Here is a 26,988-nt window from a genome sequence, read left to right on the forward strand (position 1 = left end):
AAACAAAGGTATATATATCCTGAGGCAAAAGGAGCCGAAGCGCTGATAAGAGAGAAGCAAAGAGAGATCTGGAGAGCAGTCATGAAAGAAGAAATGAAAGGCACAATAGAAGAGAGGCAGAAGGGAGGAAAAAGACTGAGATGAAGAGAAAAAGTCAAAGGAGACAGAGATGGGACACTGGATTGTCCTTGTGGGTTTGCTCATAAACTTACCGATTAACTATTATTAGTACAGTATATACAATTTGTTTACAGATTTAAAAATAAAATAGTTGTTTTAAAAGTGTTTCTTTGGGCAGGTGGGATTGGTTTGGTTTGATGTTGGCTGGCCCATGTTGCAGCTAGCTAGCATGTTAGCTATCAGCTCACCAGGCCAAGCAGCCCTTATTTCACCGTGTCACTTTCTTTTCATGTTGTTTTTAGAGAGAGTTTGAAAGGCAGAGTGACAGTGGGGTAAAGAGAGCAACGACTTGGAAGAGCAAGACAGAGACAGAAAGAAGCATCACGGTGCTGCAGATGGGAAGAAGATTTGTCGTTCTGAAACTTCAGTTTCCTGAGGTGCAGTGACATTATCTTTGCCTGCCCCTGTTGGATACTTCACTGACCTGCCATGGATCAGAGTCATAAGAGAATCACATGGAGGCAAATGACGATTCTGGTACAAAGCTGAACCACATGCTGCCAACTACCAGCTGTGAGCAGGTCAAGAGTGCACCCAGAACCACACACACACACAAGCTCTACTCTGTCCTTTAAGTGTAGAAGGCACAAGCTTTCAAAAAAAATCACCGGCTTCTACCTGAACCTGTCCTCCACAACAGCTGTCATGAAGGTGATCGACAGCCCATACGGCCATCTGAAGCTGGCAGGTACGTGTTCCATGATGGACGCTGTCAAAGCCTGATTATACACATCAGATCCCCAGGCTACCTTGATAATATATGACATAACCATCCCCCTGCCAGTGGACACAGAATATTACACTAACTGCTTGTATTTTCTGCACAACCACATAATGGTACAGTGGAATACCTGCTGCTTGCATAAGTGTGATGGGAGAATATTACTTTGCTCTAATAATAAAACCCACAGTGCGGAGCATGAACAGGATCATGATGAGAATGATCAGCTTGTGCAACCTGTAAAAGGCAGATTTAAAAAGAGACTGTCTGCTGTGCATTTGCACTTGTGACTCTGCACCTCCTTACGAGGATATAAGCTCCCTCTTGGGAGAAGCTCCTCTGTACGTTTCCACTCCATTACCAGAGCAGAAGTGTGTTACGGGTGGGAGAGCAGTGCTTTTAATGGGAGAGAGGGGAGCCAGTGTGGAAAAAAAAAAAGGGGGGAGGGGGGGCTGCTTCCTGATTTTCCACCTGATGTCTTGATATATCTTTGTACCTTTAAACAGACATTCTTTATTTTTAATGGACAAATGAATCCAATCAACTCATCATTTCATCTTTAAATCTAACATATTTCGGTAGCAAATTGGAGAATGATTCTTTTCCAATGCCTTCTTGTAATTACTTTTTTTTTTTACCGTTTCATAATGAAATACTGCAATACTGTCTATAAAGGCTGAAAAAGGGGCAGAGAGATGCAGCACAAAGAGACACATAGGAATGGAGGGACAAAGAAAGAGAGTTGAAGAACCTCATGAAAAGAAAAGAGCAGCAGCAGAGGAAAGGCATCAGGATGAAAAAGAGGGAGAGAAAGTAAGGTAGAGAGGAGAAAGAGAAAATGGAAGATTGTGGAAGAAAAAGAGATAAGGAAAATAAACAGCAGAGCTAAATCACAAACTAAGGTGAACAGGAAAAAACACTTTCAAAAAGTAAATTTAAGGAGGTTTTCTTTTCATATTATCTGAGATAGAGAGGAAGAGGGAAAAATGGATGAATAGATAAGCAGGGGGAGATGTTTGAGAGAGACAGAAACAAAAACAGATCGAACGGATAAGTTGCTGTATTATTGAGCAATTTCATACATCCACTTACAAAGTCTCTTTTAACTCACAGCCGAGAAATTCAATAGCAGTTATCTCAACAAGTAAAGTGTGTTAGAGGACGTTAATGTCGACGCCTCCAAAGGGGAAAAAACATCTAAGACATTTAAGCAAATACTGTACGAATGTGTGTGTGCAAAGCTTCAGAGTGTCAACATTACATTTGTGAATGGCTGTTATGAAACTGTTAAAAGTACCTAATGTGTGAGTGAACACTCACTGTGAGTCAACATCTCATATGAAGAGGAAAAGAGAAAAAGTCTTACACACATGCACCAACACAAACACTTACCATTTACTTCCATTCATTGTGGATAGTCTAACCAAAATATCCCTAATCTTAACCATGACCAATTCATAACTAACCCTAACCTTAACCTGACCTTGACCAGAACCTCAGAAACAAAATTTTGCCTCATTAGGATCGGACTTTGGTCCTGACAAGATCAGTGTCTATGCTGGATAAGGTCGAAAGAGGCAAGAAAAAACGAACACACACGCAAGCACACACCACACACGCAAGCACACACGCAAGCACACACACACACACACACACACACACACACACACACACACACACACACACACACACACACACACACACACACACACACACACACACACACACACCATTATTATTATTATTTTCAGTGTATAAATATTTTATTAGAAAATATCATTTTACTCATCCTCGAGGAAGTTTATTGGTTGAGGAATTTTGACAAACTTGTAGCACAAACAAATCCAAGGACTGAAGAAAAAATCCAAGAGCAGCAGAGAATCCTGTGAACAGATGCTTCACTTGTGTGAGCATTAGGAGAAAGCTGTCCAAAACAACAAAATATATGAGCTCAGAATTTGAGCACAAGCAGAGCAAAAAGAAGCACAGGGACGCAGGGGCTATTTGAGTGCAATGAAAGACCGCGCACGCGAATAAAAATAGGAAAAATAAATATTAAAGCATTCAGATACTTTAATTTTGGTATTTTTAAATTTGGTATCCTGGAAATATTAATATCGTGTAAAACTAATAACAGAACTTTATTTCTGTTGCCTTAAAACTCCTGAAAATCCACACAGCAACTAACCCTTACCCATCTGGAAGGGGAAAAAACATAAATACCTTCCTTTTGGTTCCCACCTGCAGCTCCTATGGCAACCTTGAAGGTCCACAGAATGGACACCATAATGAGGTGTCTTCCATTTCACTCATGCCTTAGGTTAGTTTTTACTAGCATTCTTCGAAAGGTCAGGAAGAGTCAAGAACCACTGGGGCGGGCCTGTGAAGCCCATTGAGCCACTAAATGCGATACTGCATTATACAAATAAACCTTTCCGAGCACTTTCTACACATTTTCAAAGGTTTGGAGCTTTGCTTGGGAGCCTGTAGATACTGTGTGTCAGTGAGATGAGGCAGAAAGTGCAATGGGTGTGGTAGAGGTGAGGAAGAAGGGGACTGTAATGACAGGGTGATGGTATAGCATCCACCGCAGCATATCTATCAGACGAGATGGATGGCTTCAACTGCAGATATTATTACAGCTAATGATTCACCTCAAGTGGCCATTACTCCACTGCGATTTGTCCTGCATTCGCTTGGATATTTTTCACTCCGGGTTGGGGTAGATGAAACGTGGTGGCGGTGAAGCGAGACACGGGCGGCGTGTGTGCGAGGGAGTGTGAGCCTGTCTCCGGTATCGCACTGTATGAGAGGGTGAAAGAGGAGTGACTATGGATTCAATATCCATTCACATCTGCCACTTGCTGACCTGTCAGTGATGATACCGTTTCTAAGTCTGGTTTTGATATCAATAACGCCAGAGCGAGAGTGTTGCTGCAGAGGGAAGGTCGATATTTATTCACCGCATCATGAGAGAAAGCAAACGGCAGTCCTATCATATGTCAGATAAAATGAAGCTTTAGCATTGAGATTCATCATCAATTACTGTGACAAGAGCTGCTTTGAGGTAGATTTTACTTAGCTAGTGTGGTACTTGAGTGAAGGTTGAGTAGTATTCCCATTTTATGTGACAATGACCAAATACACTGTGTGGCATGTAGAGTTAAGGGCTCGTCAGATTAAAAGCGCCACTTATGCCTAGGCAAGATGATTGCTGATACTGTTCTTTGTGATTCAGCAATGTGGCTTTTGAATTGCACTGTCAAAAGGGACCTGGTGCAAACACAACAAGAAAATTGGATGCATGTCAGCTCAAAAACTGATGGCAACAAACTAAAAGGACGCAGATCAGCTTAAAGAAAGAATATTCTTCGAGACAATGTTCACAGAGGGAGCTGCATCTAACCGTTTGTTGCGATCACACATGCCCTGAACTCCGGATAATGTTCTGACGTTCTCTGAAGGGGCTGTATGTGTGAATGGAAATGTCTGAATGAGAGGCTCTGGGCTTTCTCTAGAGTTTCTCCTGCAAACCCCCAGTAAAATCTAACCTGAGAAAACAGCAAGAGATCCTCAGCAGGATTCTCCGCAAGCAATTGGGCGTGTTGATGGCCTTTCTAACATGCCACAGACGCAAAAATGAAAACACAAAAAAAGAAAAATCAAACACCTGAGGAAGAAAAAGCTGTAGCCACACACTGACGAAGATGTCATGAGAGCTTTCGATGATAAAGGTGCTGGTGTCAAAGTGCTGTAAACTAAAATATGTGATCTGCATAGCGGAATTAATATGTTGCTTCCTGCCTCTTCCTGCTGCACCAGCCCTCACCTCAACGCTCCAGAGATTTCTGTTTTGTGTTGTTGTGAACACGCCTGAGGGAGGAAACTCCTGCTGTGTTGTTCATGTTCAACCTAGATTCATACTCATAATGTAACATGGACAGCCCAGTCTTCTTTATCTATTACTTTATTGTTTTGATGGCTTGAACTATGCTTTATGTTTAGCTTATTCTCCAGACACTCATCTCACTAAGCTACATATCATGCCTTGACAGAGTAGCTGAATTGGGCCCCTAAAGACAAAAACTTGTGGCATAAGAAAGCTCAAGCCTATCCCAGCTCCACTGTTCAATTTGTGTCATGGCGGTTTCTATCAACCTGCTCTGTATGCAAGGGTTCAGGTTGTGTACTGTGTATAAATATTGGGAGTAGTTTTTATGACAACTTTAGTAAAACTATGCAATTAAGGTACAACAGGGGTCCCACACTCCCAAAGGGCCACACACCGGTTGTGTAAACTGACAGTTTCTGAGTGGGGATGCCAGAGACTTGGGAAATTACCCAAAATTCCCATTATCAAACCTCACTTAAAGGTTCAGCGTGCAGAATTTAGTGACATCTAGTGGTGAGGTTGCATGTTGCAGCGGAATATTTCATCTCACCCTCCCGTTCCAAACATGAAAGAGAACCTGTGGTAGCCTTCAGTTGTCATAAAAAATCAAAAGATGTTTAGTTTGTCCAGTCTGGGCTACTGTAAAGACATGGTGACCTCCGTAGAGAGAACCCGCTCCCGATGTCAATGTAAAGTAATGAAATATAAAGGGCTCATTTTAGGGCAAAGAAAACAACAATTTGTACAATTTAGATGAAACACACTAGTGAAAACATAAAACCCTAACCCTAAATCTTACACATGGAAACTTTGAAAATAAAAAAACAGCATCGTCAGCTGGTTGACTTGTTTGTGTAATGTTTTGCACTCATGCTGTTGCCACAAATCCACAAGCTTATCCTCCTTTTATGCCGTCTACCTGGTACGCGAAAAAAGCCTCATGCAAAGTGGTGATACTTCCCCATCAGCTCACAAAGCATCTGCTACAGTGTGTTTCTGCTCACTTACCCAATCGCTGTCCCTTTCGTACTACACGTGTCTCCCTGACTTCAAGGGGGCTCAATCAGACCCAGAATCCTCCTGATTATCCCAGAGTGTACAGCAGACATTCGTGTCAAAGCTTGTTTCCAGCAGCAGCTGGCAGCTTTGTTCAGCACAACACCTCTGATAACCCTACTTTGCTCACGTCCGTTATTTTGGTAAATACTTTCCCCAGTGCGTTCTGCTACGTTCCGTGCCATTTCACCCTGCTGCAGGTCCTCCCTCCTCACTCCCCCACTGACCTGCGCTCACTTTACCCATTAACAATAAACACCAACACTAGTCAGAAGTTATTAGGACATGTACAGGACTTAAAGTTGTCTTACTGTTTTGCTCTAAAGTATAGGGGACACATATTTAAACACATAAAAAAAGTCCACGATTTTGCGTGCATGCAGTTCACACACGAGACGTAACGTGCCGTGCACAGTCAGGAAATCAGGGTTAAAGATTCATCGATTGATAACTAAATAAATGTAATGGTCAGTTTGTGTGAAGTGCGACAGGGACGAGGAGACACATGCATGAGTGTGTTATAAAATAATTGTCCATTATTCATAATCGAGGTAAAAGCTTGAAATAATCGTGCTACTGATTTGAAGTCAAATCGCCCTTCAGGTATATTGGTGGTCATATTTCTATGTCGTGTTTCCAGCCTTCTTTTTATACTTGAATCTGCTTTTAAGAATGATTATTTTTCTTTAGCGCAGATCTTCAATGAGTAAACAGATCACATTAAAAAAGAAACCACCAGTACTTACAATTGTCATGGTAAATGCCTGAGTGTGTGTGTGTGTTACCTGGTAGCAGGGAGGGTGCTGACTCTGGTGAAGAACACAGAAGGCTCCACATCAACATGGACTCCCAGAGACAGTTCCCTGTAGTAGCCCTCTACTTTGCCTGCTCCACCAGAGTACTTAAAGTTCAGCACTGCTTCCAAAGTCTGCAAAAGAACAAGGCAGGGACATACAGTATATTTAGATCAAGCTGCTTTGACTGTGTGCTACATAGAAGGGGCAACAAAAAAACTGTGTTCCAAAGGAATATCTGTATGGGAAGACTTGAGTGTGATTTGGGTCAGAGGTCATGGTCAGCATGTTGTGTCCCATCAGCAAAACAGATGTGTTTTTAAAATCAATGGATCCGGACGGGTAATCAAAGCAAACAAATAAGCTGCACATTTGTGACCTCCACCCGTCCCACTGGCCCAAAAAAACATCTACAAGGAATCCTTCATTCCTTTTGCAATAACCACCCTCAGCAAGCACCCTCAGTGATCAGTGGTTCCATATCAGTTCATTCAGAATTGATACGACGCGTATGAGAGGAGCGGATAGTGGGAGAGGTGGGATTTTTCTGACCATGGCCCATAGCAACAGAGGGGGAGGTGGACTCTACTCAGGGCTACACAGACATATTTTGTGGAGGCACAGGACAGGCAGCCAAGTGGGCAAAGGATGGGGGATATAAAAGCAAAGGGAGCATCCAAGGTCCCTCTTTTCTTCCTATATGGCATACATCATCTCCCCATGTATTGCTGATGGAGGCACTGGCAGTGCCTTTGCAGAACAAATTTCGCTGATTCCCTGATTGTTTTCACTCTGTAGCCCCTCTTGTGGGGAACAGATCCAAAGTGGAGCGATGCAGAGCTTTCTGGCTAGACGTCTGGCATATTACGACTTAATGACAGAAGCACAGCACAGTGAAGAAAGAGAGATGAAAACATTAGAGGGGATTATTATTGTTGCGGACCAAGCACCTGAATGCTAAACTTTCACTTATATTAGGCTGCATTGGCTTTGTTTCACATCTTTGTTATACTTCCATATAGTACATCTAATAGTATATGTATTTTCCTCTTTCTTTACTAAGCTTAGTGATCAGCTGACCTCTCTTCCCGCATTTTTACCTCCACCAAAGTGGTAATGCTTTCACTTCTGTCAGCTGATGTGTTTATTGGTTTGTTTGTTTGTTTGTGTGTGTTTGTCAGTAGGATTACACAAAAAGTGCAGAACGGAATTTCACAAAATGGGACATGGGAAAAGAAAGAAAGAACCCATTAAGTTTTGAAATAGATGAGCTTACCACGAGCATTTATTGATATTATCACCAAACCCAAGGGAATAAATCATGGATCTTGCTATTCTAGTTTGGTGAAATATGTTGCCAATAAAACATTTAGAGGTTTCCTGGATGTCCAGAGGACGGATCCTAATGTCATTGGTGATTCTGCAACTTATTATCTCCTAAAAACAGCACACCAAATTGTTCACATAACCTGTGAAATAATTTAAATGTACATTCATGATTACAAGATCTAGAGGATGAATCTTATCTAACTTGAGTGTTCCATAATTAATTAAATATTTTCTCCAGATATGTTGTAACACTTATAAAGTTCTTAAACACATCCACTCTTTGTTCCAATAAAATATATTGTTCATCTCAGAAGTTGTCCTACGAAACAAAATATGTCTCCTACATTGAAGCATTACTGGTTTCAAAATAATTTGGCATTAAATCATGACTGTACAGCAAGTATGCATCTTAAATTTGGATTTAAAGTAAAAACTCTGTCCCCTCAATTCAATTAATGTATAAAACTGCCTTTAAAGGTTCAGTGTGTAGAATTTGGTGACATCTAGTGTTGAAGTTGCATGTTGCAGCTGAACACCCCTCACCTCACTCTCCCCTTCCAAACATGAGAGAGAACCTGTGGTAGCCTTCAGTTGTTATAAAAAGGTCTTTAGTTTGTCCAGTCTGGGCTACTGTAAAAAAAAACATAGCGGCGTCCGTAGAAAGGACCGGTTCCTGATGTAAATATAACGTTTTTATATATAAAGGGTCCATTCTAGAGTAAAGAAAACAACAATTTGTACAATTTAGATGAAACACACAAGTGAAAACATCACTACGATTGTTTTATATTCAATCTCTGCCAATAGATCCCTTTCACCTAAATCTTACACACTGAACCTTTAAGTGTCAAGTTACAAGAGTCATCATTCTGCACAGGGAATCTCAAAATCCAGCTTAAGTAACAATAAGTAAAACACATGTTGTTTTATATCTGACTTTAATATATCCTCATAGCATCTGCTATTGTTAAGACGCTAATCTGAACATCATTAGCATTAGCATGCCGGTTTTCAAAAGAGGAAGACTGGCCTCAGGATGGAACACTGAATAAGACATGCTTGATGCAAAGGCTGTGAATTTAGATCCTGATATCCTCTCTGAATCCGATAAGCTCCACTATTTGTCTGCCCTGGAAGGGAGACAGTGGGCCCAATCTGCTTTGGATGGATGGAAGGAATGGAGAGATAGATGGGGATGGGGATGGGGATGGATGAATGGATGGACGGATGGAGGAGGCACAGCATGAGAGACAGACTCATGCTGCGCTGGCAACAGACTGAAGGCAACAGCGCGCTGGTATGAATCTCATTTAAATTGATTCACTCAAATCACTCAGATTCCTTGAGCACAGACACTGGTTGGAGGCCATTTCCATTAAAGTCTGCCGAAGGTTTTCTCCACTTATTGTTTTCTTCCTAATCATTTTCTTCCTGTTTGTTATTGTTTAAAGCCTGATAGTCCAAATGAACTCTATTTCTGTCTGAAAAAATTCAAAATCTACGTGAAGGAGCCGTACCATTTCAGTGGTGATATCGTTTCACAAATAAACATAGGCATTATAGTATTTTGATATTTTCTGACGTGCTTTATGTGAGGATTTCTAATAGATAGCGCAGCCATTTAAAAAACTGCCATTGTCTTTTGAGCAGTGGGTGGCTGTGTTATAAGCAGCTGTGCGATGCTGCGGCTGGCTGTGTGGTGGCCTCACCGTGACCCTCTTGAGGAACAGTGATTGTCTCAGCGACACTGTCAAACAGAGGCTGTGCGCCCCGATTCCCTTTTCAGACTGGGGCTGACCCGGCCTCCTCCTCCGTTCAAGACTTTCTCTGTGATTGCCGCCCCCTAAGGGCCCTATTTCAATCACACCGGGATAAAAATAGGCTTCTGCTGTAATGAGCTGACTGTGTAAGGAGAAGGACAGTAGCAACACATCGCTACACATGCATTACCTTAACATGCGGACAAACAACACTCCATGTATAGTATACTCCACTGAGTTTGCTGTGCGGTCCATATGGTCAGTGGCAATTATACCCTACACAGGCAGGGGACTTATTATATCAGACAATGCATCGTTAAAAGTAATGTATGATCTGTACAGTATAGTGTGAATCCATTTCAACTTTTCATTTCAAAACATATCAAACATATGTTGTTTCTCTTCAAAAATGTTATGTAATCTCACTTTACGTCAAATTCTCCACCTAATCCCAGCATTGTCTTTTTTTAATCAAAGATATTTTGTGATGTGAATCACAATGACTGGATCAACAGATAAAATCTGGGTGTGCCAAGCATGCTAAGTGTAATATGAGACACTGATAAATAACAAAGCGCAATTAATCTTAGTCCTCAGCATGTTTCTAGCAGCGTTCTTTGAAGCTCTCGCAGCATCTGAAGCCACCTTATCTTTGGAAACTCAGAGGGATTTCACCCCAGAGTAAATTTCTTAGAATAGAAAACCACCTCACACAGCAACCGGCCAACTGTGCGAAAGTTTGCAGGGATTGTAATTGTCTCTTTATCTCTCATTTGCAACTATGGTGCATGTAAAGACACTGATTGTCTGAGCTTGAAGTCATTTACAAAGATTTCTCAAAGACAAACTCACCCTGACACACTCACAGAATAAGAAGGATAAGGAAGATCAAAAAGATAATGAGCAGTACTTTTCCTTTTCAAAGCCTTGATAATAAATAAAAACTTCAGTTAAAGAGCACTCACCTACTTTAAAGATAAAGATTGTCATTATACATCAGAGATTACAGAAGAACCTTTGCTGATTCTTGTTATTGATTATGACAAATGGTAACTAGTTGATATGGGCAAGGAAGTGCAGCACATAACATTCTTCTCTACTACGAACCCTTTTCCACCAAGTAGTGTATCATCTTCATCTTGGTGGGGTATCACCAACGCACATCACTGGACACAGGACTCATGGCACAATGCCTACAAACTGTAATGGTTTTGTCCACCACCTTTCTTCCATCATTAGTATATTTAATCTGGAAAATGCTTCCATGCTTCTATACTTAAATGACACTGGAGGCTTCTTCGGTTCTTCCTCTCCGCCAACAGCCATGGCTCTCACAGTGAACTGCTATTAACAGGCAAACTTCACATGGACACAGCCTACGTTAACAAACAACTACTTCGATTTAACTGAACTCTGGATTGTAAATGTATGCAATTATTACTTCACACAGTGACTGCGACAGTAAAGTTTTATGATTTCTAATATGTAAACTTTGCAATTGATCTGAAGGGAAAATGCATTCCAAACCATGGGGGTCGATCAGTACTTATCAATTGTCAATTATCAATCATGGTCCTTTACACCACTAGTCAATAGCTTAATGTAAAGACCTGTAAAAAGGTTTATCCCTTGCTCATACATATATTTGCCAAAATGAACATTTTCTTCCACATACATTTTGACCACATAACCATATATGGCTTATATCGTTGGCAAGACTATCACCTACACTACTGTGACTACTCTACTAAACAGCAGCCAGTGTTTTAACAGGAAAAAATTACCAAATAACACATGTGCTGGGCTCGATGCACTGGCTTTCAGTGACTCAAATTTTCTAACTTTGCTTATTTTTAAAGCCCTATATGATCTGACACCCCAGTATCTCTCAACATTCTAGTGAGCTATGAACCAGCTGGACGGCTCAGACTTTCCACAAAAACTGGGGAAACTGCCTTCAGCTTTGATGCTTCAAGCTACTGGAAAGTGCACCCCAGTCAGAGTAGGTGTAGCTCCTCATTTGCAGCTCGTCTCTTAAATCTGAATTGAAAACGTTTCTTTTTAGCTGCACCTTTCAGTAGTCTGGTTTACTGATCTTAGCCATTCTTTATTTTATTTCTTCTCCTTTTACTTGTTTCAATTAGAATGTGTGATTATTTGTAATGGCCAACTATTGGGCTTCTTTATTTATCATTTTTAAAAGTTATGTTATTCTACTTTTAATAGTTGTAATTTGCATGTCTTATTAAATTTTACTGGTTGTTTGGCGGCCTTAATTATTTTATTTTCTAAATGGTTTGTTTTCATTGTGTTTACGTATGTCCAATGGTTTGACTTTCACCACAGTTTTTGTGGCTGCAAACCTTTGCATGGACACTTCTACAAGTGATGGTATGATCGGTCAGCAATATAGTTCTACCATTTTGAATATTTTGAACACCTTGAATATTTAACTGCTTGAACAATCACATTGTCATAAATGTTTTGGTCCTCCATTCATACAGATACTTTGTAAACAGTAGCTTCAATTGCTCCCATTGGCTGGTGTCTTCACTGGCCTTTTATCTTCAAAACAAAAATACATTTGGGCTGCTTAGCAGCTGAGCATCACAGACCAGACATGGATGGCAGACTCAGGATAAGGCTGGCTTTCACCTTGAATGCCATCACTGTTTTTATTTATTTATTTATTTATTTTGCGGTGTCACAACAAAGCCCCAGAAGACTATCCATCACATCCATCCACATAAAAGCAGCATTTGTTTGACAATAGAGGTGAATACTCCAACGTCACTGGCGGTATTGTCACTCCTCCACATGACGGGGGAACAAAAAAAAGGGAAAGAGAAGGAAAAGCAGAAGCCTTTTGAATCGTGGCACTGAGATAAAGATCCTGACACATCTTGCTGAGGAGATTATGGCATGGCCACATGTCTCCTGACAGGAATACTGAGATAAAGCCTCACAGTGACAGGTAGGCTGGGACTCTCAAAAATTGCACAAGCTTGTGTGGTCTAGTAACCACACTTCGTTCGTACTAAAAAAAATAGCTTGCCAGAGAGTTTCCTAAAGGGACACTTTTAGACGGACTGTCTTACTGAGAGTTACAAGAAAAGATCAATGTTGACTCAATCACTATAAACTCAATACGGTGGCAGCTCCTTGACACTTTAGCTTAGCTTAGCACAAAGGACGAGTGGACCTACGTGATGTCCCCTCTGCTACTACAGTCATTTACAGTCCCTTTGCTCTTCTTCATAAGGTCACTGTATATGTTTAATAAATCAGCTGATGAAATGACTTACAATTTATTTCAAAGGAAAGACCACTCTTAATTTACCTTTGTTCATGACATTAGAATTTGAAAATACACCTTCTGCAGGTATAATTGTAAACTCTTCAATCACATTCAAGCTTGAGCACCAAAATCCATTATGTATATCCTCAAGGTGAAACAAAAGAATTGTGTTTCCTACTTCCTTTTTTTTATTGTTATGTAACATAAACAGTCTGCGTGAACGTGAAGAACTCAAGAAGGAAACAAGAGTTAGAGAGACAAAAAAACAGCATCAAAGGAGTGTCTACTACTACATGTGTTAAAAAAAAAATCCAACTCTGCTAATCTGCTTCTTCAGAAGTGAATGGAAGTGGTTTGACAACAAAAACAATGGACATGACTCACTACCGTCAGATCTTGATTCATGTATCACTGAGTCTTTGTCACATTAGCCAGGCCAAACAGTAGCCAATCAATTAAAAGAATAGCACTCTCATTACAGCACACTCCTCTGACAAGGACAATCACACTCATATACAGTATATCAGTCCCGTCAATATGCCAGAATTTTTTTCATCACGATCCATTTATTTGGTGAAAATGTCAACAACAAAAAAAACGATCTCGCAATTTTTGAAAAAGTGAAAATAAAATCCTTGATCCGCCCTTTTGTCCAGATCTGCACCAAAATTGAATGTTCTTTCTTGACTCATGCCTCATTCTTCCACCAAGTTTCGTAGAACTATTCAATAGGTTTTGCATAATCATGCTAACGAACAGACCAAGACACAAACCATAGGGGAGAAATCATTACCTCCTTGGCGAAGGCAATAACTAAAACTGTTCTAACTTCAGCAGAAAAGTTGATCTCCATGCTTAAAAAAAAAATCACAGCCCCTTATATGTCGCTCACGAGAGCTAAAACTTCTTTGGTTTCTACCAAATTCATAGAATAGTGAAACATTAGCTTGAACTCCTCTGATATCAAGCACTCGTCCCAAAGCAATCAGTAGAACTGGACCTGGCCACAGAGCCATCTTTGTCAGATCAGTTCCAGATTTATGAACAGAGTCCTGGTCCTGATGAGACTTGTAGTCGCTGTTTTCTGGGACAGTTTGTTCTCCCTGATTATGTTCAATCTTGGCCAAAAATACTACATTTGGCAGTTGCATTTTGTGGAATTTTATAATAATAATATACTATTTAGGGTATAGCTTTACACAGGCAGACAAGTCAAGAAGTACTTATGCCATCTTTCCTTGTTGACAGTTGCAGGGTGTGAAAACTAACACAGAGCTAGCAGTAATAATTGCAAACACCAAAAAACTGAATTTGCACAGTCTCAGCAAAAGCCACAGTTAAGGCACAGGTGTGAAGTGCCATCATCTTCCTGCAGACAAATTGGAAATAGCATAAAGCCCCCATTTATGGGAGACAGACTTAACAACATCAATTTCTCTGTCTCTTTCAAAAATATCATCTCCGACTTCAATTTGAAACAAAAGTGGTGAATGACATGTTCCACTTGATGCAAACATCTTCTGTCATATTTAAATCTACCCATGGATCCACAGCGGTGTTGTTGTTGTTTTCAGGGGGTTTTCTCTGATAACGTGGGCAGGTGGTTGACTGGCAGGTAGACAGGGGGTCACGGCGTACTCTGATGAAGTGATGAGATGGAAGTCTGTGTGCCTAATTGTCCTCAAAATGAGGCTTGACCCCCGCTTAGGCTGCATCTGCCCGGTGGCAGGGAAGTGAGCCGTCAGGCGGAGGAGCTGTTTTGTTTCCCGGTGGCCCCCATTCTGTGGGGAAACTGAGAAATGCCTGGAGGCCATTTCGATGCAGTAAGTCCATTTGGAGTAATGCTGTGACTGCCTCTCGTATGTAAACCTGGCTGTCAATCAGCGAGCCAATCAGTCGGGCACCTCGGAGGGGCCACAACAGAAGAAACTGTGGGAAGTTAAACAGCATCCTGAAGACATCTTTATATCCAGCTGAGGTGGTGAAATAAATATCAAGTACTGACCAGAACTAACTTGTCTGCTGTCTTCATGGATAAGTGGGAGAAACGGCAGTCCAGCATTCCTCCCTGCACTCCTGTCTATTACTGGCTGTCCTGCTGTGACGGCCTCTAAAAAGGTTTAAACTTGATGCAATACGCTTGCAACACTATGAGCAAATGAGATAGCTTCGCTGCCTTTTTCACAAAGCTTATCGATGTAGATCATCAAACCTCTCTTAGATCTGTCGCTCAGTCTGCGCTGTTGCGTCTAAGAGGCACTTTAATGGCATTTGTGTCCTTGAGATAAGTTGACATTATCGCGCTCCTGCTGTGTGTCATTGAGGACTCATGAGAGAAGGAGGGCTGATAAAAGAGAATATGTTCTCTATCCGTCCCACGGGGTAATGACTTTGCAATAATCACCGGATGATGAGGAGTGAGGGCACTGTGAACAAGGCTGTGTTGATTTGACAGCTGATGGGGGTTAGAGCATCCAAAACTGCTCGGTAACAACCAGGCTGCAGACCAAAATAGCTGACAGGGAAAAGAATATCTGGGACGTAGTGTAGCACTTGAAGTTTGCATTGCAAGGTATAATCACTTCACCAGCTCTGAAACCCCCCCAAAACCAAACGTCTATCGGCAACAGCCCCCGAGCCTGTCCATTTAATGATGGGCATGACATTTCTGCACACAGCGTTTATAAGCTCATGCTCTGCACACCCTCCGAGTTTGGGTTTTCCTCTAATGTGGCAATTAGGACGGGACACTTTCTAAAGAGTGGGTGAGAAACCTTCCCAACTGTGAGGACTCAGCGATTATGGGATGTCAAGCTCAAGTTGAAGGTAGTAAAAATATTTTGTCACAGAATGTGAAGAGACCCACATGACATTAACTCCCTCCAGCATCCGCATCGGACAGGTAATCTGATTGTCACTGTGAAATGTGCAGGGAGGAGGGGAGCAACCTGAGACACTCGTCTTTTATCAGACTTTAAAAATAAAACCTTAAGTGCATTAAGTACAGTCAGTAATGACAATGCTACAGCCTTTGTTCATTGTCAGCCCAGAAACATGTTTATCATCATGTTCAAAATGTCACTTCAGAAGCAGACCATAATTAGAGCTATAAACTGCAGCTTCTGAAGCATTTTTTGCATTAAAATAAAAATGGCACCAAGTGTGAGATATCACCACATTAAATCCCTGGAAGTGGAAATTAGCAAAGTGCTCATCACGTGCAGGAACATGTTGGGTATTTGAATTAAAACAGCTCTAATTTAAAATGTAATGCAGCTGCTTCTTTTTTCAGGCCTGAAACAATTTTCTCTATTGTTTGCTTCATGTGACAGGAAATGTAAATGTAATTAGAATACTAGATGGCAGAGAGTCCCTAGGAACCTTCCTGACGGCAGATCTACGACTAAAACCTGTGCACATCTGGCTACATCTGCCATAGCTAAAAGATAAACCCAACACCACAGGCCTTTTTACTTTAGATATATTTCAAAGACTTGTATTAGTCCCTTTTCCCCGATCTTGTTCCCCTTATTTCCGGGTTCTTTTTTATATTCAAAGTTTGGTTTTAGTAACGCTTGTTGCTACTGTTGATTTGAAGAAGCTATATTATGCTGTATAAATATTATAAAAACAGCTACAATAATTAGCAATTAATCATCATTTTCAATATTAGAGATATTTTATGGCTTCGTTACTCTAATGAACTATGTTACTGCTGGTGATAGTTATGACATTAAAACATGAGAATTAGCAAATTCATATGATCACTAATGATAACTGACATGTTCAAGTAAAAAAAATATGGACATTGTGTATACACTAGGCCTGCTTGATATATTGAAAATCTATCATCGGGATATCAACTTGATGGATATCGCATCATACACCTATATATCTTTCTCTCTCTCTCTCTCTCTCTCGCTCTCTCACACATACACACACACAGTGTGATCGGACACGTGTAAACTCAGTCTGGGTAACAGACTTCGTAAACTTAGTGAATGTATGTAGAGCCGGAGGAGATGTCGGGCGGACACAAAGAGAGAAGCAGGACATTACTGACAGAGCCGCTAAAATCTGTAAAAAAAAAATACTTTTCATGGTCCAAACATGTATGAAAGGACTCTAAATTAACACTACAGGTGGGCTTAGTTTAGGTTTATTTATCGCAAGTCATATCGTCATCGCGATATTAAAACAACGCTATCGCATATCACATGTTTTCCTAATATCCTGCAGCCCTAGTATACACACCACCCTAACTACACACATATCCCAAGCAAGAAATTACAGTGGCTCAAGATGGCATCCTGTCACACATTCAATATCTAATCTTGCTGAAGCTGATGTGGCGTGTACATGTTTGTAATAGTCACAAACAAATGGTCTCTATCTGCATACTGTATATATATGATGCAATTTTGATGACATGGTTGACAACTGTTTGCAAAGTCTGTTTGGAGCAGGTCAATAAAGCACAACACAGTGCATCTGACATTTTCAACACTTTCATTAGAGGAGCACTCCTAAGCACATAAACCTCTCTGATACCACAACAAAAAGATAAACCAACATTTATTCATGTTGTCCAGGTCTGTTTCAAAAATACTTAACATTCTCCAGACAGTACAAGCCAGATCTAACAGGGATTAAAAAAGAGCTTCTACCAGGCAGAATACTGCCTTTCATTAATTCTTACTGCTCAAAACGACTTTCATACTGTATGAAGGGCTTTTTCCAGCTTATTAACTTCCTGACTTGTGGCAGGTCTGTGTTCTATTTAAAACAACTTCTGTAATCTTGTGCATGTCACACTTGCTGGTTATGATTAATTATTCTACATGGTTACTTTGTTTCAGCAGTTAGAATCAACAGAGACGGTGACATATTTGAGACACGCCGGGACACAGTTCACACAGTTCTATGAAAACCCGATTAAACCCAATTAAAACTTTTTCTCTACTCTACCTCACTGAAACCCCTCAGGACTGCCCATTACCACAAATTCTCCCTCCTCGTAACCTCATCCAACAACTCCAGGTTCCTTGGGAATTGGCAGTGTGCATGTTCTCTCCTGCTAAGTAGGGCTGGACCCAAGAAGCCTCCAGTGTCAAAGCTAGTCAGAGTTTAGGAGTCATACAGGCAGAATTCATGAGGTTCTGGAGTCAGTTGGCTGGACCCGGTGTGTTTGTGAGAAGTAATTGGCTGTTGAGGACATCATCTGGGTAACACACCAGAATGCCTTGCGGGATCAGTACAAGCTTGCCAGGGTGGTCAACGTCAATATTGATCATATTGAGAAATGTGAATGAGAAAGCATTCCCGAGTCACCCAGTCTCAACTGTGAGGCCTGTCCAAGTAAGCACCACAAGCAAGCTCGGCAAAGCAAACAAGAAACATTGGACCCAAATCCCTGCTACGGTTCTGCGCTGAGGCGTCAGGTGTCCACAACTCCAGAAGAAGATCCCTTCCAAGATAATGTGGATGAATAAGTATAAATGTGCTACTGATGCCTGACGCCCGTTGACTGGCGCCGATGTGTCCTGCATGGGCCACATTGATGTACAGACTGAAAAAAGGATGTGGCTACAGACGTCCTCGGAATGGGTTCTGAGCAATCAGATCTCAGTTCGTCCTCAATACAGCTTGGATGCGTTCTTTCCTATTCTCACTACACGTGATCAGATCATCCAAGGCCATCTTCATGCCAGGTATGAACAGGGCCTCTGAGTGCTTAAAGGGCAAGAATGGTGCATGTATGCATGTGTGTTGAGGGCCTGTAGCTGTATTGTGTCCAGGCCGACAGGGTCGTGATAATAAATTTATGGATTCAGATGTGTCCTCCCCTTTCTTAGGGATGTAAGACAAATTATGACCATTAATTGAATAAGTATACATAGTCATGCTATAGTGGGCAGTGAAACGTACAATGGAAACCCGGGTCATGCATACAAGTACGTCCTGTGAATTCTCACAATAAAAGAACCATTTCATCCTCAGTAATTTGATTTCTTTTCTGAGTGTTGACTAATTCGCTTACAAGTGGTTCAATGTGATTATAGCATGTAAGTCATGAAGGGGAAGGAGAGAGGATGAACCGCAGCACTACATTTTGTCAGGGGAGAGTGGCATCTATCCCCTCAGACGCACTCGCATATACAGACACACACACGTGGTTTTCTCTGTATTACGTGTGATCAGAGGTCAACAGAGGACCCATGGGTGCCTCAGACACGATGCGGCTGATCTTTTATGTAACCCCGTGGTCCTATGCAGGTGTCACACTATTTACCAGTTGGAGCGAACAACAGGGAGAAGCCTTACTTCACCCCTGACCCCTGCGCTGCTGTTCTCATAGTATATCAACAGCCAGTCAACCATGGAAATGTGAAGTCAGCAGCAAAGATGGGACAAGCAGAGCTGAAAGCCAGAAGCTTTCAAAGCCTGCAAAAAATGATGAATTGCACGGTGATGCATGAGCAGACATTTACACAAACACACACATTTATTACCGCACTTAGATACACACACACACACACACACACCTATACACACAAATCACCAACAATGACCTGTCAAATGAAAAAGCAGGTGTGGTGGATGGTGAAGCATGGTGGCATATACACCAGCGCGCTGAGGCTGGCTGTGGTGCCGCTGAAGGTGATGTGATCACCACTGGTGCAGTCATCGGGTGCGACGGCATATGCAGCCACGCTTGGCCTGGCTGGATTTCACACATGGATTCAAGTCCATGAGCATGATGAAATGCTTGATTCTCTTCTAATTTCACCCACTGGGCTTGCATACACCAGCAGTTCCAGACACACACACAGACAGACAGACAGACAGACTGACATGCACACAAACACAGGAGGACAACAAACAGAACCATACCATGGAAAATAATTTTACATTGAGGCCTGTTTACGCGATCACTGTAGGTCTTCTTGTTCCTTGATATTTTTGGACTTATACAGGGAACATTTAGTGTAAACTTTCTATAATCACTTTAACAGTTTAATCTGCTCATTATTAAAACATTTACATAAACACAGACACACTCAATTTACACATATTTTTTCTGTCTTTACTCTTGACATGACCTGACTTTCTTTTTTTTTTTAACATTATTGACACTAACTAGAACTACAGTAATGTACACGCTGTCTCTATTTTGACCTACAGTATTTGCTGTAGATGGTTGACTGCATCATAATATTACAGTAAAACTAAATGATGACAATGCAGTTATCAAGGTATATTATGACCTGCCGGTTTGATGCTAAATATTTTTTTTCAGTATTATTAATATGATTATATCCAACATTAAATTGCATTTATGAAATTTAAGTGGCAATATAATACTTTTGTACATTTCCAGTGTGACTGCACTTGTGGATTATTTTCACAATTAATTAATTTAATGTTCATCCCCATAAATATATAAAGGCCAATATGACAAATTTAAATATGTCTAAACATTTATTTTAGATTGAGGAAATTCAAAGTAATAAATATTATCATATTTGACAAACTAGAAGCAGAGGATATTTGGCATTTTGCTGGGTAGATGATTTAATTTCTCATTTAAATGAAACAATTTCATGTCAGTCAACTAACTGATAAAGGAATTAATTGTTTCAGCTCTGATTACCAACAAATTATCTCAAAACAAGTCGAGCAACCGAAACAATAATTTCCTGAAATAGCAGAATAAACTTTACAAAACCCCTAATTAAATATTAATAAGTAACCTTTTCATGTCACTGGTATGGTAAAGCTTAGATTGAGGTACAAAACTTGGTTAGTTAGAAGGAAAGATCATGTTCTGGGTTAAAGTATACCTGGTTAAGGTTTTAGAACAGCGGTTGGTTTAAAATGACAGAATGGCAGTTGTTCTCAACCGCACCTGCTTCCCACAAGGATTTTGTTGCTATTGGGTGTCATGTGACTTCCTCCCTCTCTCCGATTATAATCACTATCGCGCCTGGTAATTGTATCGCACATAAACAAGTCGTTTTGGGGCATTTGCTAAAAGGACTGATGTTCACTGATGCGACCGCTGGATGCAGCTTAACAATAAAATGTAACTATGGGTCGTAATAGGCCACTTGCACAAATGACCAAGGGGCTGATTTTTATGGGAGTCTCATTTGAAAGTGAGCACTCAAGCTTTTTCTTAATGTACACTTGAAGTAGAAAGAGCCTGAGCTCAGTGCAGCAATCAAAGCCCAATGCAGGTCATTGGGAAGATTTGCAGGGAAAAAAACATGCCACTGTCATTTTCCCCTGAAATAAACTTTCAGCCTTGATACTGTCTGTCAACTATCCAACATGAGGCGTACTACTGCAATGGACTTTTTCCCTAACAGACAATCAGGAACTTGACACAACTCATCCAAAGTACAGCTGCAAGAGTTTTAACCAAATCTAAGCCACAGGACTGAATTTAAAGTTTCACTGCTCATTTTTAAATCTCTTAATGGAGCTGTTACCAAATACATAACAGAGATGTTAGTCCAATATAACCCAGTGAGACCTCTGAGATCACTGGGGAGTGGTCTGCTAGTGGTACCCAGGGTCAAATCTAAACATGGAGAAGCAGCACAGCCTCGGCTGCAATTTTTAAACCAAGCACCTTTAACTAAACTACTTTATAAGATCACTGTATTTCATTTTCTACACAGTTCTATCTATTTTATTTGTGTTCATTTTCCCTCTCAACTTATTTCTAAATTCTGATATAGATTTATCCATTAAAGTTTTTTTACCCCTTTTTTTTTAATCTTTTTATCTATTTTACACTACTCTTTTTAATATTATATTTTGCTTGAAAATAGTGTAAAACCATGCTTTCAAATTTTAAAATAGTTTTCTTTTATCACTGTATTGTTTGTCCCTGTAGAGCACTTTGAATCTACCTCTGTGTATGAAAGGTGCTTTAGAATTAAAATTGCCGTGACTTGCCTATAGGGGCAGACACGTGTGGTTAGTCTATTGATACCAAATTGAAAGCAAGCAGCTACTTTGAATTCTAAAAATATAAAGACGTGTTTCACCTTCCTCAAGCTAGAATAACTTCTTTCCTTGAAAAGTTCAGCCGCACCTTTAATTTTTGGAATAAAAATATATAAATCGGCAGTTATTGAATTATGTAATGTACGCACAATAATTCAAAAGGCACAGTTTATAACTCACTCCTTTCTTTGAACAGGCCCTCTAAAGAAATCTCACTGAAGTCTAAAGAGCCACGAGGAAAACCAGTCGACCGACTGTTGCTCTCCCAATCGGCCTGTCTCGCCGCAGCTCATAAAACGCTGCCTGGGAGCAAAGAGCGAGTTGTGCATTTTACATGAACGTTAATGAGGGAGACGAATACAAAAGTCAGTTATCCCCGGGGTCAGGGTTTTAATGGACCAGATCATTCGGCCATCAGTTAGACGCGGGAGGCCTGCGGTGCCACATCTGCACTGACAGAGCAGCGACAGGTCGACAGGGACCAGATGTACGGCACCGACCGTCTTTCTCTGTGTCTGGTACACGAGCACATCCAGGATGCAGGAGCTTAATGCTAAATAAGATTTGGTGTTGCTTGCGGGAGGAGCTGTTCCCTGCGTGTCGCACAGTACAGTGTAAAATTGTTCCATGCAGCACACAGGAGACAAACACGCCCTTTCGCAATTTACACAAATACTAACATTCCTCTTATGATCAAATCTCGAAGGTTTAATTTGATGAGTTTCAGATACCCAGCAGCCGCCTCCTACAAGAAATGCAAATCACGAGGCAAATAATCAAAAGCAAAATAAAAGCCTCACGAGCAAAACCTATCACTCAACGTTTGCAGGCGTTCTGCAGAAAGAAATAGAGTGAATTATACACTCTATTATCATGAGTGCAATGGCAACCCTGCTTGAGAAAGAATGAAGCGCATAATCACATTTTGGCTTATCGAACTACTACCTGGAGCATGAAAGAGCCAGCAGCAGGCCTTGCTACATCTCTGTCGATAGGAAGAAAATAATGATGGGGATGGAAACAGATGCAGTTTGAAAATAAAGAAATAAAGAAGTCCATCAACTCCTGTGGGTTTACAAACCAGAATCAGCTTCTCCGTGACACATCCCCCACCTCAAACACCATCCATCTTCCTATATCTCCTAATGTTTCCTCCTGTCATCTATCACAGAGGCACACGCGGGAGATGTGCTTCATGTTGCTGTAGCCTGAAGACAACAGGCGGCCATATACAGATGAACTGCAACAGTGAAGGGAAGGGGGGGGGGGGGGCACAGCTGTGGTTTGCAGCCTTAGCATCAAACCCCAATCAGTGAGGTTTGTGTGCTGCGTACAGGTAAATTAAGAGCTCAGAGATTAAACGGCTTGTAGGAATAAAAAAAAATAGGTGTTGGCAAACAGCCAGCATCTGTGGCGGTGCAGAGTGTGTGTGTGTGTGTGTGTGTGTGTGTGTGTGTGTGTGTGTGTGTGTGTGTGTGTGTGTGTGTGTGTGTGTGTGTGTGTGTGTGTGTGTGTGTGTGTGTGTGTGTGTGTGTGTGTGTGTGTGTGTGTGTAGAGAGAGAGAGAGGAGGAGCCTTCCTGATGATGATTATGCCTTCTGATTAATTTGAATTATCTCACATTCCCCATCTCTCCTCTTCACAGACACCTTAGACGCTTTTGTGCGAAAAGACTTTCCAGGACGTCGTGGCAAAAATCTAAAAATAGACAAGCGATTGAAAGATAGCTGCTCGCGACAAAGAGCTCTCCACCATAAGAGGATGGACGGGATATTTAGTTCATTCGTTGTCTCTGTTTCGGTCACACTGGAGACATTTTTGTTCGATAAGGTTAAAGCTTCCATTGATGGGGCTGGCTGTCAAAATCCCCTAAAGGAGGAGGATTCAAATGGCACAAAAGAGGAGCCGTCCTGTGATAGAGAAGTGTACTGAGATGACCCTGGTGAGGCTTTGAAACTTTTGGAATGGCTTTCTTTCCCACCTTTCAGTAATGCCTGGATACATGCCTGACAGCTGGTAGAAAGTCAAACCACGGTTTGATTCTTCAGTAGCGCATGGTGAGGAATCACAGAGCTAAAGCCTGTTTACAAAGGCAGCTGACATGTTTGCTGCTCGATGGATTATTGTTTTCTGGAATGCCTCTGTTGCAGTGAAGAGTACTTGAGTGACTGTGGACTGATAGCATCAGATATGCCTGTACTTAAAGTCTAATCATAGGTTGACTGAATTATTGCTTTTATCCACAACTGCCTCACTCCCCTCTCTCTCTCTCTCTATTGGTATATCTCTGGAGTCAAAGCTGAATAAACAGCAATAAAACACTATTGATTTGTTTACAGCCAGAGTGACCCGTGGCGTTAATAGCCGACCTAATAAGTAACACACCCATAACAAAAGGTCCGACAAAGTGGAGGCTGATCCATATCTTCACACTACGTCTGATCTCTGGTGGGAAAGAAAGACTAATGAGGTGGTATGTAACTATACACTGAGACAGGTTCTTTCCTGCAGGTGGACACGATGGTTTCCTCATTTAAAACATGCGTAAAGATTTAGGGGTCGACTCAATTGCTTCGAGGCTTCAACTGTTGCCATTGCAATTAATGTTGAAATCAAATCAAATCCCAAAAGCCCATGAAATGAAACATAATAAACCACTATTATTAATTGTGCGTGAACATGAACGATTATTTTTAATGAGTCATCATCCTCACATTGTGACATGCCAACAAGCAATGGTAGCCATATTTACCAAAGTCAAGAATTACTTGTGTAATAACCAAAATTTGTACTGTAGAAAATCTGCATCGGGTTTGGGGAAAATCCGATGAAGCTTTAAAGCCCGCTACTAATTGGTAATATGGAGCTACAGCTCTATTCATGCTGCATGTGTTTCTGACGATGTTTTAGGGGATGATAGTCTATGTCCTATCCACTTACATGGAGGAGGCAGGTTTTGTGACATGTACTGCAGTCAGCCACCAGAGGGCAATCAAGATGCTTTGGCTTCATTTTTTAGGGAGCAGTCATGTTGTCTTCATATACAGTCATTGGTAAAAACCCACTTGTTTCTCTGCTTTCTTAGAGTCAGGTGAGAAAATTCAAAGAGTGACCTTTCCTAAAACCAGGTGGTTGGCTTAACTAGAATAAAGAATGCGTTTTAGCTTATTATATTTTTTACTGTGTATATTCATCTCCTCTCTCTCTCTCTCTCTCTCTCTCTCTCTCTCTCTCTCTCTCTCTCTCTCTCTCTCTCTCTCTCTCTCTCTCTCTCTCTCTCTCTCTCAGAATACTAGAAGTAAATAAACATCATTATATGTAAGTGTTAATTTCTTTTGTTCTCTTATATCTACTTATCCTTTTAAAAAAGAGAGGAAAATAGTCTTATGGCAAAATCGCACTGACAAATATTTCCGAATGGATGTTTTTAGTCGAGGCGATGCAGATGTCTCCTCCTCTACAGCTCAGCGAGCAGTTACACTCTGCTGGCTGTGCCCCTGGCAGAGATCAGCAACTCTCATGTCAACAGGGAAAGGATGTCAATATTGTATAAGAACTAATCATTTTTGGAAATTATCAGTTCCAGAAATTAAAACTCCAAGAGATACAAATCAAGTATGAATAATTTTTCATTCCAATGGGGCGGAGTTTATCCACCTACTGTTCTTTTATAAATCTCCAAATCATATGCAGGTTGGTAGTGAAATTTTCATTTGTCACTCAGATACTGATGGAAATAAGATGGAGGAGCCACACCCAGTAGAAAATGGCCAAAGACAAAATTCAGCATTCAGCATTGACTGCTCAGGTCATCCAGTGGGAACAAATGAGATGAAACATGCAACCAGTAACCTGCAAAAGGCTGGAATCACTTTAAATGGATATGAATAGCCAGGTAACCGATATGTTCCATGTAAAAACATAAGTCAATTAACATTACTACAGTAATATTAATATGCATGTAAAGTTGCTCAGTAACGAACAAAGATTTATAAGCATTCAATTGGGGAACAATGTAAGACATCTTTGTAAAATATGAAATCAGAAGGAAGCATTTTAATCCTCAGCGAAGAATGAGAAAATGATTTGGTTGTTCAGCCTGAGTTTCACACTTGAGCAGACAGCTGTGGCAGTTATAAATATCTGTATCACGAGCTGGGATCTGTATCTGTGAAGAGAGCTGAACTGCCACCAGCAGGGCTGTGCTTCTATAAATAGCAGGCTGGCTGGCTGGCGGCTGGCAGGCAGCTCTCTCTGCCCCCGTCTCCGCTGGATTTGATTAGCCCCGAAGAAGCTCTGCCCTCCCCAACTTCAATACCCCCCTGACACAGTGCGTGTGTCTGTGTGTGTGCACGTGTGTGTATGCACGTGTGTGTGTGCACGTGTGTGTGCGTGTGTCTCTGGAGGCCTGGTTCTGTCTCACTGCACACAACCACAGACGCACACTTCATTGCTGAAATTGCTTACGTCGGCTTTTCTCAAGGGAGATCCCATTTTCCTCTGAGCCAACATGTTGAAGGTTACATCTTGTTTAAATTATGACGCAGCATTTATATGTTGTGGTGCCCAACACAAAAGATACAACATAATTATCTGTTGCCTCAAATTGAGACAGGATTTATTACCAAACCATAGTTTCTCTCAGCTCTTTTAGCTTCTTTTAGGTCTAGTGCTGGTTAGTAATAGTTTTCCCAGGCCGAAAACATCAGCTCTGTTTCTTGTTTTTCGTACAAACACTCTGATGGAGCCCACTGTGTGCTACGTAACAGACAGAGTTACCAACTAGTTGTTAGAACCACGAAGAGCATTAAGCAGATACCCATACAGATTATCTCTGATAAGAGAAGGTGGAGACCAAAACAGAGCAAAAGTGAGTAAATGCTTGAGCTTTTGATGATCAGACAGTTAACTCCAAATAAATCGCATCTCTTGATTTGTGTC

General features: G+C 41.1%; 1 protein-coding gene across 4 annotated transcripts in view; it reads right to left on the reverse strand.

The window, feature by feature from the left end:
* Positions 1 to 26,988, reverse strand: part of trappc9 (trafficking protein particle complex subunit 9) — a 194,704-nt gene that overhangs the window by 96,613 nt on the left and 71,103 nt on the right. For all 4 annotated transcript variants that reach the window (XM_035182133.2, XM_035182131.2, XM_035182130.2 and 1 more), the window contains one exon: positions 6,635 to 6,777. In XM_035182133.2, the coding sequence (XP_035038024.1) occupies positions 6,635 to 6,777 (143 nt within the window). The remainder of the gene's footprint in view (positions 1 to 6,634; positions 6,778 to 26,988) is intronic.

The sequence above is a fragment of the Hippoglossus stenolepis genome, chromosome 17 (genome assembly GCF_022539355.2).
Source record: "Hippoglossus stenolepis isolate QCI-W04-F060 chromosome 17, HSTE1.2, whole genome shotgun sequence".
Lineage (NCBI taxonomy): Eukaryota > Metazoa > Chordata > Actinopteri > Pleuronectiformes > Pleuronectidae > Hippoglossus > Hippoglossus stenolepis.